Genomic DNA, 16,143 nt, shown 5'->3' on the forward strand with positions numbered 1-16,143 from the left:
ATGAATTCCCAACAATGCTAGTGTAGGAGTCCTGGGGACATCCAGATCGAGTCGGACATTTAAGTGATCGAAGATCCCCGCCCAAAACCTGTCCAACTTTCGGCAATCCCAAAACATATGAAGGTATGTTCCTAGTTCCGACTTACACCGGGGGCAAAGTGGATCCCTGTCAGGGAAGATCCTGGCCAAACGCACTGGGGTATGATACACTCTGTGAAGGAATTTCGTTTGAATGAGTTTATCCCCCGCCGATACAACTAACTTAGGACCCTGCTCCAAACAATCCTCCCAGTCCTAGGAGGATTTTTCTAGGTTGAATATCCAACCCAGAGATTCCAGGTAGTTCACAGCTGTGATCAGACTCTGGTTTAGACCTGAGACGGAATGATCTATTAAAGGTAGATTGTCTAAATAAGCTTGGACCGTTATGCCTTGAGCCCTTAATCTGGCTAAAGGAGGTGCCAGAATCTTTCATTACACTCATGGTGCTGTGGCTAAACCGGGCCATGACTGAAAATGATGATTTTATATTTCAAAGCTCAGAAATTTCTGGTGAGCGGGAAATATTGGCACGTGGAGATATGCATCTTTGATATCGATTGAAGCCAAAAAACGTCCCTCCTTGCAGGATCGACAAAACCAATCTGATTGACTCAATGCGAAAAGATTGGCTGTTTAAGTGCCGATTCAGATCTTTGAGATCTAGAATGGGTCTTACTTCTACGTTTGGTTCTAGAACCATGAAAGGTTTGACTCAAAACCTGTGCCCTGTTCCACTAAGGGAACTGCCGATATCACCAACTGGGATAACAGATGATCCAGGGCCAGAAAGAGACTTTTTCTCTGGATCCTTGGGAACATTTGACCTTACAAAAAAAAAAAAAAAAAGAGGAGACAAACTCTCGGGACTCTAGTTGTAACCTAGAGAAAACTTGTTCCTGCCAGATCACTGAGAAAAGCAGGAGCCTTCCCCTGCCCGAGTGAGCAGGGGTGCCCCTTCATGAGGAGGCTTTAACATCCTGCTTTGTGGGCTTTCTGCCCCAAGATCTCTTCTGACCCTGGTGCTGCCCTTGGGGTCGAGCGTCGAGAGGCTGATGACTCTGGCACAGGAGAGGCAGCACGCTTAAAAGGAGAAAATATTTTAACTTCTTTACTGGTAAAAGAGAGCTTTTCCCATTAGAGATCCTTTGGATGTATTGTATGCAGATTGTTTCCAAATAGCCGTTCACCATGAAAAGGGGAAACTGGCTAGGAGCTTTTTGACACAGTGCTTCGGCTGACCAATTTTTTCAGCCATAGAACTCTGCGAGAAAGCACTAGTCCAAGCATAACCCGTGAGGCTTAAATGATAGAATCTTTCATAGCATCTACTGTGAAACATAGTGCGTCTGATACACCAGCTCATTGCTGGACCTGCTGATCAGGCAGCATTTTAAGTATCGCCACAACCTGTTCCTTAATGGACTGGGATACCCCAATTGCAGAAAGAACCGGCTATGCTACTGAACTTGCTAAAGACATTTTGCTTTTAGAAATAAGTTCCAACTTTTTATCTGTTAGATCTCTTGTTCACTGAGGCGATTGAAGCATCAATTACTGGAACCACCCCATTTTTTTTTTATAAAAATCGTGTGGAGAATTTCTTAGGAGGATAGTAATTGTTTATCCAGATGTTCCCATTCAGAATACATAAGCTTTTTTAGCCATGAATGAATAGGAAAAACATTCCCAGATGAACCCAAATTAGAGGTGGGTTCCTCAAGAGTCTGCGCTGCAGGCAGCAAAAGGGTTGACTGAACCAATTTAGTAAGGGAGTGCACAAGCAACCTGTATTGTAATGCTACTCCTTCTATATTAGGATCCTCAGAAGAGGATAAATAAGTATCTTCCAAATCTTTGGGAAGATCTACCTGATCCCCAGCCCCCTGCACCTCAATGAGAGGGTCCTGAGCACTGGATGGGAATCTGCTATGTTTAGCCCCACTATGGAGCGATATCATAGCATCAATCTTTTTTCCAAATTGCAAACGGTAGAAGAAAACACCTCTTGTGTGATATATACAGGGACTGAAGTGTCTAGCACAGCTGCAACAACAGTATCCCCTGACGGCTCAATCTGACCAGCCGCCTCCCTCTCAGAGGAGGATGACATTCTTTTGGAAATGGATTTAGTTTATTGTGAAACCATTGACCCTTTAGAATCCTTAGAAGAGTTCCTGGTTCCATTACCATTCATAGCCTGAAGCACAAAGCAAAGCCAATACCAGAAAAATAATGTATACTGCTAGGTAATAGACCAGCGCTAATAGCTGCTATTAATACCTAGCCTGGTAAAGTACAATGTGTCAAAAGGGAATGGCTGTGTCACCAACCTGAAACAAGCCATCCTCCTGCTCTGTCCCTCCACAGCCAGCAACAGCTACACACACACACACACACACACAGTGCTTTAACTTCTTCCTCCACGCATGGCCGGCGTTGTTAGCTACGGCCCCCCCACGTGAATCTGAGATAAACCCAATCTTCACCCTTCACGGTGGGCTCCGAAACCTTCAGGAACAGGGGAACCTCAGGTTATTCACAATCTTGGACCTGCAATAGCACCCTGCCAGTAAAAACTTTATGGCCTTACTACCAAAAGGTACTGGATCCCAGGGTCCAGCTCTCTAAAAAGAGAAGTGTTTGCAAGCAAAACCTTGTTTATTTTGACACGAGGCCTGGGTACCATTCCTTCAGACACCAGAACAGATCCTGTCAGCATGGCTAGCCGAAGCAGGGAAGCTTCCAGTGGAGCTCAGCACAGCCCATCTTTACTCGTTACCAACAACTTAAGACATTGGCGAAAAAAATGGAGGAATCCCAGTAGTGGGAGGGGTTATTATAGGGAGTACACTTCTTGTTTTAGGGCGTGCCAGTGTACATCAGTGGCCCTATAACCCGCATATTAAGTACTATGGCTCTGTGTCCCCTGATGTAAGAAAATAAAAATAGTTTCTCTGATTTATGTATAATGCCCCGGGTAAAGGCTTAGTTCATCAACTCAATGAGTTCAATTTTATACCCAGGAAGGGGATCGTATTGTAGTCTTTTGTAAGTGGCTTCATCTGATAGGAGTCTAAAAGCCTCTTTTAGATATTTTGCCCTGTCCTGGACTACAATACCTCCTCTGTCTGCTATGCGGATAACCACATCATAATTCTCTTTCAGAGCAAGTAAGGACTCTCACATACTGAAAGATATGCTTAATTACTTTCCCTTGTGGCGACTCACATATTTTTCTAAAATCTGCATACACCATAGCACAAAAAGTTTTAATGAATTCATATATTATAAGCATATTATATTATATACCGTATTTATCGGCATACAACGTGCCCCAAGTTTAGGAGGGAAGTTTAAGGAAAAAATAACTATTATAAATTACAACATGATAATCTGAAAATAGTTCTCTAAGCATGTTTATGGTTAATGACGATGATGAGAATCAATTTTAATTTTATATTGTATTTTATGTATATGTGTGTGTCTCTCAGTGCACATGTATATATCTATACATGTATATAGTATTTTTTTTAAATATATTTTTTAAAAACTTCGAGAGTTCTGTGCATTTCAAGTAGTGTAACTAAACATTATATTCCTCTGGAATTTTTATATTTCATTCTTTTTTTGTTTTTATTCTTATTAAAGCAAATGCATCAAAAGTGTGTGTGTGTGTGTGTGTGTGTGTGTGTGTGTGTGTGTGTGTGTGTGTGTGTGTGTGTGTATATATATATATATATATATATATATATATATGTTTTTCCTTTTCTTTTCTGAATGCTGTTGCTATATATCTGGTCCTCCCCTCTATAAATATACATTAGAGATAGTTTCTGCTGTGAGCTCCGATCTCCTGGCCTGTTGAATGGCATTGGCTGTTCCGTGGGAGGAGCGGGAGGTTCTTCACATACATAAGCAGTCTACAGGTGCTAGCTGGGAGGAGTTACTTTACTCACTTGGTCTTCCTTACACAGCCACGAGTGACATCAGGACCATGCGAGTGTTCTACAGAAAACACAGTATGAAACGATGAGGATAAGGGGTTCACTCTGATACATCCCCCATCCATATCACTCGTTTCGGGAGGCTATCCATTCATCCAGTCCAGGAGAGGAGACATCCACTTTGCTGTACTCTGATCCATGTTTCCATGTCTGCATTTTTGCCATTAAACAGTATTACACTTGGGTAGCCTTGCGCTCTCTTCTCTTTGTACATTGCTCAACATAAAGATGGCCTAGGCTATAAGAAGATTGCCAAGACCCTGAAACTGAGCTGCAGCCAAGACCATACAGCGGTTTAACAGGACAGGTTCCACTCAGAACAGACCTCACCATGGTCCACCAAAGAAGGTGCGTGAACGTGCCCAGCGTCATACCCAGGAGGTTGTCTTTGGGAAATAGATGTATGAGTGCTACCAGCATTGCTGCAGAGGTTGAAGTGGGGGAGAGTCAGCCTGTCAGTGCTCAGACCATATGCCACACACTGCATCAAACTAGTCTGCATTGCTGTCACCCCAAAAGGAAGCCTCTTCTAAAGATAATGCACAAGAAAGCCCGCAAACAGTTTGCTGAAGACAAGCAGACTAATGCCGCGTACACACGATCGAATTGTATGACGTACTTAGTCCGTCATACAATCCGGCGGACAATCCAGCGGACTTTCTACCCAACGGACTTGGCCACACACGGATACACAAACAGTCCGACGAAAGCTTGCGCGATGACGTACAGCACGTACGACGGGACTAGAAATAGGAAGTCCATGACACAGCAAAGCACCCTTTGGGCTCCTTCTGCTGACTTTGCGTTAGTGGAAGTTTGGTTAGAGACGATTCGCGCTTTTCAGACTTCAGCTTAATTCGTCAGTTATTTATTTATTTTTTTATTCTCGAATTGGAATATTAATCATAAGATGAGGATGAATAAAGACATTTGTGATAACTCTGTGTGAATATAAGCAGCAAAGCAACTTCACTTTTCTCGCATTATGAAGAAGAAAAGAATGTGCTATATTAAAAGATCACAAAATTAGCAGCATGACGAATATGCTAGCTTCAATATGAACACTAGTTTTACAAGACAGAACGCTTCCGCCCTGTAAATTCTTTCTGGGCATGCGCCATTCTTAGTCCGTCGGACTAGCATACTGACGAACGTATTGCTCGCTGAAACCAAAGTACGACGGGAAGATTGGTGTACAAACTGGCCTTCTTAGTACTCCGGACTTCACGCTGAAAAAGTCCGCTGAAGCCCACACACGAGCGGATTGTCCGGTGAAATGCGTTTCAACGGACTAAGTACGTCATACAATTCGATCGTGTGTACGCGGCATAAGAATATGGATTACTGGAACCATGTCCTGTGGTTTGATGAGACCAAGATAGTCTTATCTGGTTCAGATGGTGTCAAGCATTAGGGGGGGTAACAAGGTGAGGAGTACAACGATAAGTGTCTCTTGCCTACAGTCAAGCATGGTGGTGTAAGTTATTTGGTCGGAGCTTTGGTTGACACATTCTACTCGGATTGGCAATTTAGATACTGCTGTTCGTTTAATTACGTTTTTATTGTATTAATTTTAATTTATGATGATCCGTTTCTCCATATGTTAATGTCAGACTCTGACCTGATACAATTCCTGGCTGAAGGTTCCTTTGCAACCCACAGTGCCAAATGATTATGATTTCCTGGCAGAGACTTTATGAGGTTTATAAGTTTTGCCCACTTATTGTGGAAACGATGGTCCCGTTTTGTTTAGATGTTGTCTGTGAGACGGCGGGTCAAATCCCTAGAGAGTGTGTGGCAGAATGTCTAAAATGGCCACCCAGCGGCAGTCTGTGTCTGTCCTGTGACTGCCATCCCCAGAATGGATGCCCAAAGCGGTCACACCCTTGGCCCCACCCTCTAAACGTCAGTGGGGCTTAATCAAATTTTATAAATGGAAACAAACAGTGCAAGGCTGTATGCCTACAAAGCACACCTACATACACCCACAATGTGATGGCAATTAAACATGACGGGCACTGGGGGTAACCCATGGCATCCAGGAAATAACACCAAAATATAGAGCATAGCCTGCAATGTGGAGAGCATGGATACGAGCACAAAACCATTTTTAACGTTACCTTTCTTATTTTTTGGCTCCGTAGTCACCACACTTAGACTCATGCTACCAAGTGGGGTGTCTGGTCCAGGCAAGCGTGATACAACCACAGAACGGAAAATACTGCGCAGAGTGTTTTTCCCTCCTCCCTCTCTCTCTTTTCTCCGGTCACAAGTTAGCCAGTAATCAACCTGCAATCCTAAAGCATCTGGTGTGGTCCTGTATAGACAAAAATGGAAACAGACCGCTATGAAATTCAAAGGGCTGAAAAGTTTCAAACAATGATAATTTTCATATTGGAGTGTTGCTTTCACCTGACCAGTTTTCTTACCAGGTAAATTTTTGTTTTTATTTAAAACATAAAACGATTACAGCACTGGGTCAAACATCCAAAACTCAACTTGTGTTGTAATGCCAAAGAAATGCAGCTCTAGGTGAGTGACTGACTCTCACATGTTGTGAACTGGAACCCAGGGTGCTGCACAGCTCGTCTGTGAGACTCAGTAACATACAAAATCTGGAATACTGCTGCACTCCTTGGTATCTTTATTGAAACATTAAAATTACATCACAGGTATGACAGGAACAACAAAGGTAATGCATATCATGCTGAAGTCAGCACTTAATCAAACCTCATTAGGTTCAAGTAAGAGCTGACTTTAGTGTGATACACGTTACCTTTCTTGTGTTGTGCCACTATTAGTTGACAACTCATCTAAATCCAAGTTACAAACAGAATTCTTACATCCAATCATAATATGATACCATACAGAAAAGAACACTCAGTTCATTACCTTAAAATATATAAATCAGAAATGGAGGTTTACAAAAACAAGGTAGAAGCTGAGTAATCACACCCCACCCCCAATGGAAACACAGAAGAATCACCTGGAATCCAATAAGATTAAATTACCCACTTCTATGGGGTCAAATCCATCTCTAACCAGTTTGAAAGTGGCTAGACCAGACATCAATCCGTTGTCCACAGATTTGTTTTGACCAGGCAAGTCCCTGAACAGTTATTACTGACATACTAGTCCCAAACTGTCCATCAAAAACATGTAACAAAAGGCAAAACCCCTTTTTTTCTGCCATGTCCCATATGGGAGAATTGTCTTTACTTCCTGTCCCATAGCCAAAACATCAAGTGAGAGGAATTTCCTCCAAAGTGAGGAAAGCCTGAGAGGGTGACCAAAATTAGCGTACCCGCTGGAGGATTTCCCTTCTATTACTTTTTTTAATATCAATCCAAAACTTGGGAATTGTTTACTTTCACCTTGAATGATAACAGTAAACAGGACAAAGAGGGTAAATCATAGATAGCACTAAAATCTGCCAGGTGTTCTAATCCCTATCCACCCTCCAAAACTGAAAAAAAAAAAAAAAGTTTGCCTTTAGTTTGACTTAAAATTAGAGCATAAAAAGATGAATCACACAGGAGGTAGAAGCATTACTGTGTAACTGTAAAAATAGGTAAAAGTGTGACGCAGCGTTACTCCCTGCCAATGAGCATGCAGGACAGCGAGACCTGTCTCCCGACTGGCCAAAGCATTAGATGGGCACAAGTGGCTGCATATGATGGGGGGGGTTCAGTATTTTTCAGTTAATTTGCACCCCTTAAAATTTTTGCCCCTTGCATAAAGGTTTGGATCAGTGAAAGGGAGGCTAAGGGCCTTTGGAAGAATACTGATGGGGCCGAAACTTGACCTCTGATTGTACTCAAAGCCAATTTGATTTCCACAGCTGATTGTAGAAAAGAGAATTCTCCCAATCACATATTTCCAAGGATGCCATTTTCTGGCTTCACACCAAGCAATACAAGTCTTCCAGACCTTATGATGAATCTTCCTAGCGATAGCTTTTCTAGCATTCACTAGAGTAGACAACACTGGGGGGTGTGGCCTAACGGACCATGTGAGAGGACGCTTCTCAGAGCGGCTCCAGTCCCTCATCCCTCCTGCAGCAATCCATTGTCGCCCTAGGCCGAATTGAACAACCACACAGCTCCGTTTTGAGGCATTCATATCTGGTGGATGGGCAACTGAAAGAAGCAAGCGCCGAAGATAAGTGTCACTACCCGCTCCGGCCAAGATGGGTGCCTCAGCACGACTACACACTATATCTCGCCTGCATCCACCCCAGATCTCTTTGGAGAAGCCCTCGATTCCTTTCCGCAGTCCTCCCCAGGTGTCCCGGACCCGCCACATGTCTCCTCTCAACTATCCCCTGCCGAACATGAAGGGGATGATGTGGATGGCAAAGGCTGGCGTGGATGGCAGGCCTGGGCCTACTCTGTCTGAGGTGCTTCACACCATTAAGGTAAACCATACCGATCTAATGGGGAAGGTGGCTGAAATTAAGACCGACTTTGCCATCAAGTGGCAAGATGTGCAAAAGATACGGGGTCGGGTCACTGAGACCGAACGCCACATTAGTGACCTGGAGGATACTGTCAATCCCATAATGCTTAAGCTTAGCACACATGGCTGAAAGATCACAACCCTTGAAAACAAGGTGGATGACCTTGGGAACCGCCTCCGCAGGAACAATCTGTGGTTGGTGGGTCTCCCTGGAGGAGGGGCCTTCTAGTGACCACCTAGCCGCATGATTTGTGATTGAACGGGCCCACAGGGTCACGGGTAGGCCTCTCCCAGCAGTAAGTCCTTCCCGCACCATGGTGATCAGTCTGCTAAACTACAGACACCGGGACTCCGTTCAATATGCTATGTTGTTTCCGGTCACCCTCCGGGCGATCCACCAAGGTAAGACCCATTTTTTTTTCAATCTCCTAAGGAGGCCCTGACGTGGTGGGAATCAATGGCAAGACTTCCCCCGAGGGTAATTGAATTCAACTCGTCGGTATACAAATCCCTTCCAAGGAACTGTGGCACTTTTAGCTACTCCTCTACTATGTGACTTGACTCATAAATGTGTTTTTTTCTTGCAGGGGAGACCTAGGCCTTCCTATGCTAGGCTGGCTTGAGCTGCAATGGGGGACAAGATGTTGATCTCCATTTTTCCCCTTGATTGAACACTGACTTTTTTATAGTTTTTTTTTGTTCAAAAGTTTTTTTGGGGGTTTTCTTGAAACAGGTCATGCGCCCTTGCATGTAGTACAAGTTTAGGGTCTAAGCCCGCTATGTTTTTTAGGAGTTGGGCAGGGTTGTTGTTGCTTTCTGGCAACCTATACTTGCATGTATATAGTTCTGCTGTTGTGTGTATGATGTGTGGATGGAGGAATGAATGCACCACTGCTGTTTAACCTACTATGTGTGGCCGGACGGTTCTGCTCCCCTCTCTCCCTATCCATGTCTCAATAATGCTATTAATATATTATGGCTGATTTGACTGTTTGCTCCTGGAACTTCAGGGGCCTGAACTCAAAGTTCAAAAGGGCCTTGATGTTTGCATGGGTTAAACAATTGAAACATATCCTGTGTTTGCAACAGACCCACCTGACGGGTTTGAGAGTCTTGGCCCTCAAAAAACAATGGGTCTCCCATAACTATCACACTGCATATTCCAGCTATGCCCGTGGTGTCGCCATATTGATTCGTAAGATGCTTCCCTCTACCTGTCATCAGGTGATCACGGACCCCAAGGGCCAATTTATCATCCTACATGCCTCTATACATGGGGTTGATAATATATTTCTGGCCCTTGGTTTAAGTCCCTCCTCCGGTCATGGCTGTAGTGTTTACAGATCTGAGTGCAAGCCTCGCTTCTTTACCCATTTATCCCACAATCTTTATGATGACCACGAGATCCCACCGGAGACCATCTTTGCCGGATTTTTCTCTTCCATCGATTTCCCTATCCTAAACGACTCTTAAAGGCTCTTACTTGACCAACCCCTAACGATTGAAAAGGTGGAGGTGGCCATTTGTTCCCTACCCTCCGCCAAAACTCCTGGCTTGGATGGTCTCCCCTCTGAGTGGTACCAGACATACAGAGAAACACTGGCCCCTAGACTTCTCTGCACCTTCCAGGCATCCCTGGAATTGGGTAGGCTTCCTGATTCGATGAATTAGGTGCTTATTGTGGTCGTAACAAAGCCTGGTAAGGATAAACTGCTATGTGGGTCTTACTGACCCATATCTCTCCTCAATGATACAAAATTATTAGCTAAAATCTTGGCACTACGATTGCAGAAGGTTATCCCATCACTTATCACTCCAGACCAATCTGGGTTTATGCCAGGCCAAAGAACCTTTGACAATATCAGACGGTTATATCTGCACATCCATAAGGCTTTGATTGAGAAACACAGTGGTCTAGTGCTTTCTTTGGATATACTGAAGGCATTCAACACTGTACGGTGGTCCTTCCTATGGGAAACGGTCACAAATGGGCTTTGGCCCACAATATATGAAGTGGGTGAACCGATTTTATGCGGATCCAAGGGCCTGGGTTCGTACCAACACAGATATTTCCTTGCCTTATTCTCTATTAGGGATGAGCTTGGTGTTCGAGTTGAACGCATGTTCGACGCAAACACTGGCTGTTCGCCTGTTCTGCGAAGCCAGAACTCTGTGGGCCGTTCCCGCCAAATTCGTGTGGTGCTCACAGCCCACAATGCACTGCGCCATCGCAGTGCATTGCCGGTTCATGATTGGCCAAGCATGCACTGTGACCCCGCATGCTTGGCCAATCACAGCGCCAGCAGCGAGGAGAGCCATAATTGGCCACAGGCAGGATGCCTGTGGCAAATTATAGCTCAGGGGGTTTAGTACACGGCCCACACTATATAAGGCCGCCACACTTGTGTAGTGTGTTCCGGTGTGCAGGGAGAGAAGGATAGGCAGGGACAGTTTGTTCTCTTCTCAGGCATCTGCAGGAGTTGGTGGGTGTTGTGTGCCTCAAGCACAGTATACACCTGTATCTACCCTTTATTGCTGGTTTTCTATAATAAAGGCATCTGCAGAAGTTAGTGTGTGTTGTGTGCCTCCAGGACAGCACAGTACACACCTGTATCTACCCTTTATTGCTGGTGTTCTAACACACAGGCATCTGCAGGAGTTAGTGGGTGTTGTGTGCATCCAGCACAATATACACTACCCAATTGCTGTTTTTCCCCATCTCCCTGCAGGCCATTACTATGTCTGGAAGGCCAACAAGGAGAGGCACACAGTCATGAGCTAATAAAAGAGGGCAAGCAGGCTCTGTGCCTAGAAACAATAGTGCTGGCCGTGGACGCAATGCATCATCAGCACGTGGCCATGGGACATGCTTGTCCTGATTTTTGGCAGCTGGACATGTTGAGGCGCATCATGCCGAAGACTTGGTAGAGTGGATGACCAAGCCCTCTTCATCCTCTCACCCAGGCTCAGGGTATTAGCAAAGCAGCTGCCAACGCATCCTCTTTCCTCGTCTCAATGTCATCATCAGTCACTCCTTCCCTAGACCCACCATGTCCTCCTGTGGAGTCCCCGGAACGGTTTGAGCACAGTGTTGGGTACATGCTCCAGGAGGATGCACAGTGTTTTGAAGGCTCTGATGATACCCAGCTAGAGGAAGGCAATAGCGTGAGCGTAGAGAGGGGATGCTCAAGGACAGCAATCTGGCAGTCATGTTCCACCAGCTGCAGCATACTGCCAGGTTTGCTCCAGTGATGAAGAGGGAGGGGATGATGAGGTCACTGACTCCACGTGGGTGCCTGATAGGAGAGAGGAGGAGGAGGAGGCACATCGCCAATGAGGCAGAATGCCCTCCGGGGCCAGCTTAGGGGCAGCACACCGACTGAATCACAGCGCAGAGCTCCGCCTGTGCAGGGCGCTGTCTCTGCGCGTTATTCTAAAAGTTCTTTGGTGTGGGCCTTTTTTGAGACGAGTGCATCAGATCGCACCTCTGCTATTTGCAACATATGTCTCAAGCGTATCTTACGTGGCCAAATCAGCAGCCGCTTGGGCACCACATGCTTGACCAGACATATGTTGACCTGCCATGCAGCTTGTTGGCAAGCATACCTTAAATACCTGCACCAAAGAACAAAGCGGACCTCTCCTTGCTCCTCATCAGCTGGGATCTCCAACCCCACTAGACCTTCAGTCCTCTCTGAAACCTGCACTGAGAGGAATGAAGGTGTAGAATTAGGTGTGTCACAGCCAAGTACTTGCGGGCACTTTGCTAGCAGTATACTTACGTCTGATTGTAGCAGACAAATTTCCCTGCTCCAGCTGCTGGACCGTCGAAAGAAGTTCTCCCAGCCACCCACATGCTCAGCGGTTGAATGGTAGCTTGACTAAATTGCTAGCACTTCAACTGCTGCCTTTTCAGTTGGTAGACTCAGCCCCCTTCCGTGAGTTTTTGCAAGATGCGGTTCCTCTGTGGTAGGTCCCCAAACTCCACTTTTTCTCACAGAAGCCAATTCCGGCTCTCTACCGGTATGTGGAAGGCGTTTTATTACTACCTTTGTAAATCTCCTTTCCTGTTGTGAACACAAAGAACAGGAAGTGAGGTGGACTCTCCCCAAAAAGAAAACAGATGGCAATAAAAACCTGACAGACTTTCTCCCATACCAACCAAAAAACACATTTTGGCTGGAAAAAGGCTTCAAAAGGGAGACGGGATGCCATCTAAAAATTAGATAACTTAGGTTTACTTTTCTCCTAAAAAGTATTTGTGCCAATACAGTTAGAACCATTCCATCTCTTATCACAAATGTTTCACATGCTGCTCCAAGTGAGATCAGGATCCACTCCACAAACGCATCTCAGGTGCCGGCTTGGTTGGTCTCCACCAAAGCAATCAATTGTACCAGTAACAAGAATGGCACATACCAAGATGCAAAATAATCATCCTTTATTAAAATAGCCAGCAGGAACAAGTTCTATTCTAATGTATTTAGTAGGCACGGTGCTTTCTCAAACAGTGACCATCCTTTGAGAAAGTGCTGTGCCTAGTGTGAAACATGTCAGAATAGAACTTGTTCCTGCTGGCTATTTAATAAAGGGAGATAATTTTGCATCTTTGTGTGCAGCATTTCTGTTCCTAGCACAATTAATCCCATCTTTTAGTAATACATTTCTCACCCTGTGTTTCCCTGTAATGCAGCACTGAGTGATGGAGAGGATGGAGGTGTAGCTGAAGTATCACGAGGAATCCCAGTTGAAGAGGGAGGGGAAGTAGATGGCAATCCAACAGCTATAGAAATCGAATCTTCAGCATCTGAGACAAAAAGATCAAAAACTAGTGAGAGAATGAGGAAGAACTTTATGTTTAAGGAGGGACAGACAAAAGGGGTTTAGGTTAGGATTGGAGGGATGGGTACAGGTTAGGGAGCACTTCTTCCTCACATACCAGTGTTTGGGGGGGACGTCTCCACCAGTCCAACTTTCACCACCTGCAGAGGGACATGATGGGCAATGAGAGGAAGGAGACCCCAAAGGAAAAAGAACAGGGTGAGTCAAGGAGATCAGGGAAAAGTCTCAACACAAAGGTCTTTATTAACAAGAGCAAAAGGAGAAAAGGGTGAAATTGTGAAGCATAATTTCAAAACAAAAAAATTAAGGATACATTTTATAAAGACAAATGACCTAATAAACACAAATTGCTTAGGATGTGCTATAGCTGTAAAATAATTACTCAAAAAACAAACATACATACAACAGTATTTCGATTTTTTGAGAGAAAAGATGAAAGCCTCTTTGCAAAATTTGTTGTACTTCTTTCAATATTTCTCTCACTGAAACCTAAGATGAAGCCATCCAATAGAGATGAGTCACTCCTTTGACTAACGTGTATGTGTAAATTTGAGCTTGAGCTGTTGAACTCTGTAAACAAATATTCAGTTTTTTTTGTTTGATTTTCTAGAGGAGGCACCAAGAAGAACCTGGCAGATATTAAAAAGAGCCACTTGCTGGCAGCATGTGATAAAGGGGAATTTTGAGTTACCTGTAAATTCCATGACTTGAAGTACTGTGCAGGAAACAAAGTATTCATAGACCCTGGATTATAGGCTTGTACCTTGGACACTGGCAAGCTTTTGAGGACACACCCACTTGTCATGTATTCTTACCCTACGTCCTTTGAATACTTTTCCAGGGCATACAGATGGTAGAACTATGTCCTCATTATGGTGGAAGACTGATATCACCTTCGGAAGAAAGGATGGTCTTGGGCGTAAGACAACCTTGTCTGCAAAAGCTGGTTACAGAGGTGCAGCACTAGAAAGCTCAGGAAACTCCCATCAATCTGGTGGAATGAGCATATAAGAGCACAGGAGGAGATTTGTCTCTTAAAAGTGTTAGCTCTGATGATGAGTGTTTTTATTCACCAAGCGATAGTAGCGTGTAAATCAGGATGTCCTTTGTGAGTGAGACTTTGAGAAGCTGTTGCTTTTAGGTACTCCGCTGGCTCCAACTATGTCCAGAAAATGCTTTGGAGGCAAGTCTAAGGATTGTAAATCTATGTCTTCAGTGAGGTGGAAATGTGATACCATCTAAAGACAAAAGGATGGTTCTCAGGTGTAGGACTACCACCTTGTCACTATAAAAAAAATGAGGAAATCCCCCCTACATGAGAGAGCTGCTAACTCAGACACAACAGAAAAATGCGATAACTACCAAAAAAAAGACACTTTGTAGGAGAGGTCATGTAAAAGGGATACAAGGGAGAACAGGGTGCTGTAATGTGGGCCCGATGCGAGATACAATGAATGAAAGTTTTGACAAGTAAAAGGGAAGCTAAAAGCTTTTGAAGCAGAATGGACAAAGCTGAGACCTGTCTTTTCAGAGTGCTTAAAGTGGAAGTAAACTTTCATCACAACTTTTACCTATAGGTAAGCCTATAATAAGGCTTACCTATAGGGTAGTGTAAACATTTCCTAAAACGGGCATTGTTTAGGAGACATTTACTGTACATGCAGCCAGTGACATCACTGGCGCATGCGCTCTAAAAGAAAGGCTACCCGTGCCGTTCCTTCAGAGCCCTGTGCTGTAACTGGCGGCTCCCACGTGCGGGAGTGACATCATTGTGGCTCCAGCCAGTCACAGCACCTGCACCTCTGACATCTCCGTGCTGGAAAAGCTTTGTTTTAGGGTAAGTTTTACATAATATGGCAGTATGTGGTGCATACTAGCACATTATGACATTACCTTGCAGATTAAGAAAAAAAATAAAACAGTCCTTCTGGGCCAATGTGGTGTAATTAGAATAACCTCTCTTGCTTTATCTTGTTGAGAGAATAAGGTAGAATTTGCACTGGAGGGAAGGCAAAAGATTATCCTGAAATGAGACCAGGGGTCATAAAGGTATCCGAGCCCAACGCCAGAGGAATCTTGCCTCTGGCCTCAAACTATGGTAGTTAGTTGATTAATCCAGAGGCCAGAATGTCTACATCTGGGGTCCCCCAATTCTGACCCATTAGCCCGAAGATGATGATGGGGGGGGGGGGGTTTTGGGCCCACTCCATATGATCCGGGTGGTGGCAGCTGACTTTCCTGTTGTCCACCCTTGGGGTATGGACTGAAGAGATCACAAAACAGTGAGTTCATTTCCATGAGATGATCAGGTTTGTTTGCTTCCTTCAGGACTACACTACTCCTTTAATGGTTTATGTAGGCCACAGCAGTGGCACTGTCTGACTGCATCCCGACGGTGTCCCTGCAGAAGGAGGGAGGATCCAGTGTTGCAGAGCCATCTTTCATATTCAAGATATTGATGGGGAGCTTGGTTTCTGCAGATGACTATATACCCTGTACAGTAAGGAACTGAACACTCCCCCCAGCCTAAAAGACTGGCATCTATTGTTATCCATTTCCAATTGATATGGAAGGAAAGATTTCCCCAATGAAAAGACTGGGCTGGATATCCACTAAGGATAAGTTAGGGGATTCTTTGGTTTGCTGGATGAGCGTATAGGCAGGTCGAGACAAGGAATATGCTTATTGCAATTCGACAAAGTGCTTTGTTGGGGAGTCCTCAAAAGGAATACGGAGAATCATACAGCCGCGAAGTATGCTACCAAGAGGGTCTAAAATTCTTATTTAGAACCTGTGG

General features: G+C 44.5%; 1 protein-coding gene across 1 annotated transcript in view; it reads right to left on the minus strand.

The window, feature by feature from the left end:
- PACS1 (phosphofurin acidic cluster sorting protein 1) overlaps positions 1-16,143 on the minus strand; it is a 654,146-nt gene that overhangs the window by 108,730 nt on the left and 529,273 nt on the right. Inside the window, exons 18-20 of the mRNA XM_077450086.1 lie at positions 13,444-13,486; positions 13,176-13,311; positions 6,167-6,363 (exon numbers count right to left, since the gene is read on the minus strand). Of these exons, the coding sequence (XP_077306212.1) occupies positions 6,167-6,363; positions 13,176-13,311; positions 13,444-13,486 (376 nt within the window). The remainder of the gene's footprint in view (positions 1-6,166; positions 6,364-13,175; positions 13,312-13,443; positions 13,487-16,143) is intronic.

The sequence above is a fragment of the Lithobates pipiens genome, unplaced genomic scaffold (genome assembly GCF_037356315.1).
Source record: "Lithobates pipiens isolate NorthernLeopardFrog02 unplaced genomic scaffold, aLitPip1_a1.2 Scaffold_10, whole genome shotgun sequence".
NCBI lineage: Eukaryota > Metazoa > Chordata > Amphibia > Anura > Ranidae > Lithobates > Lithobates pipiens.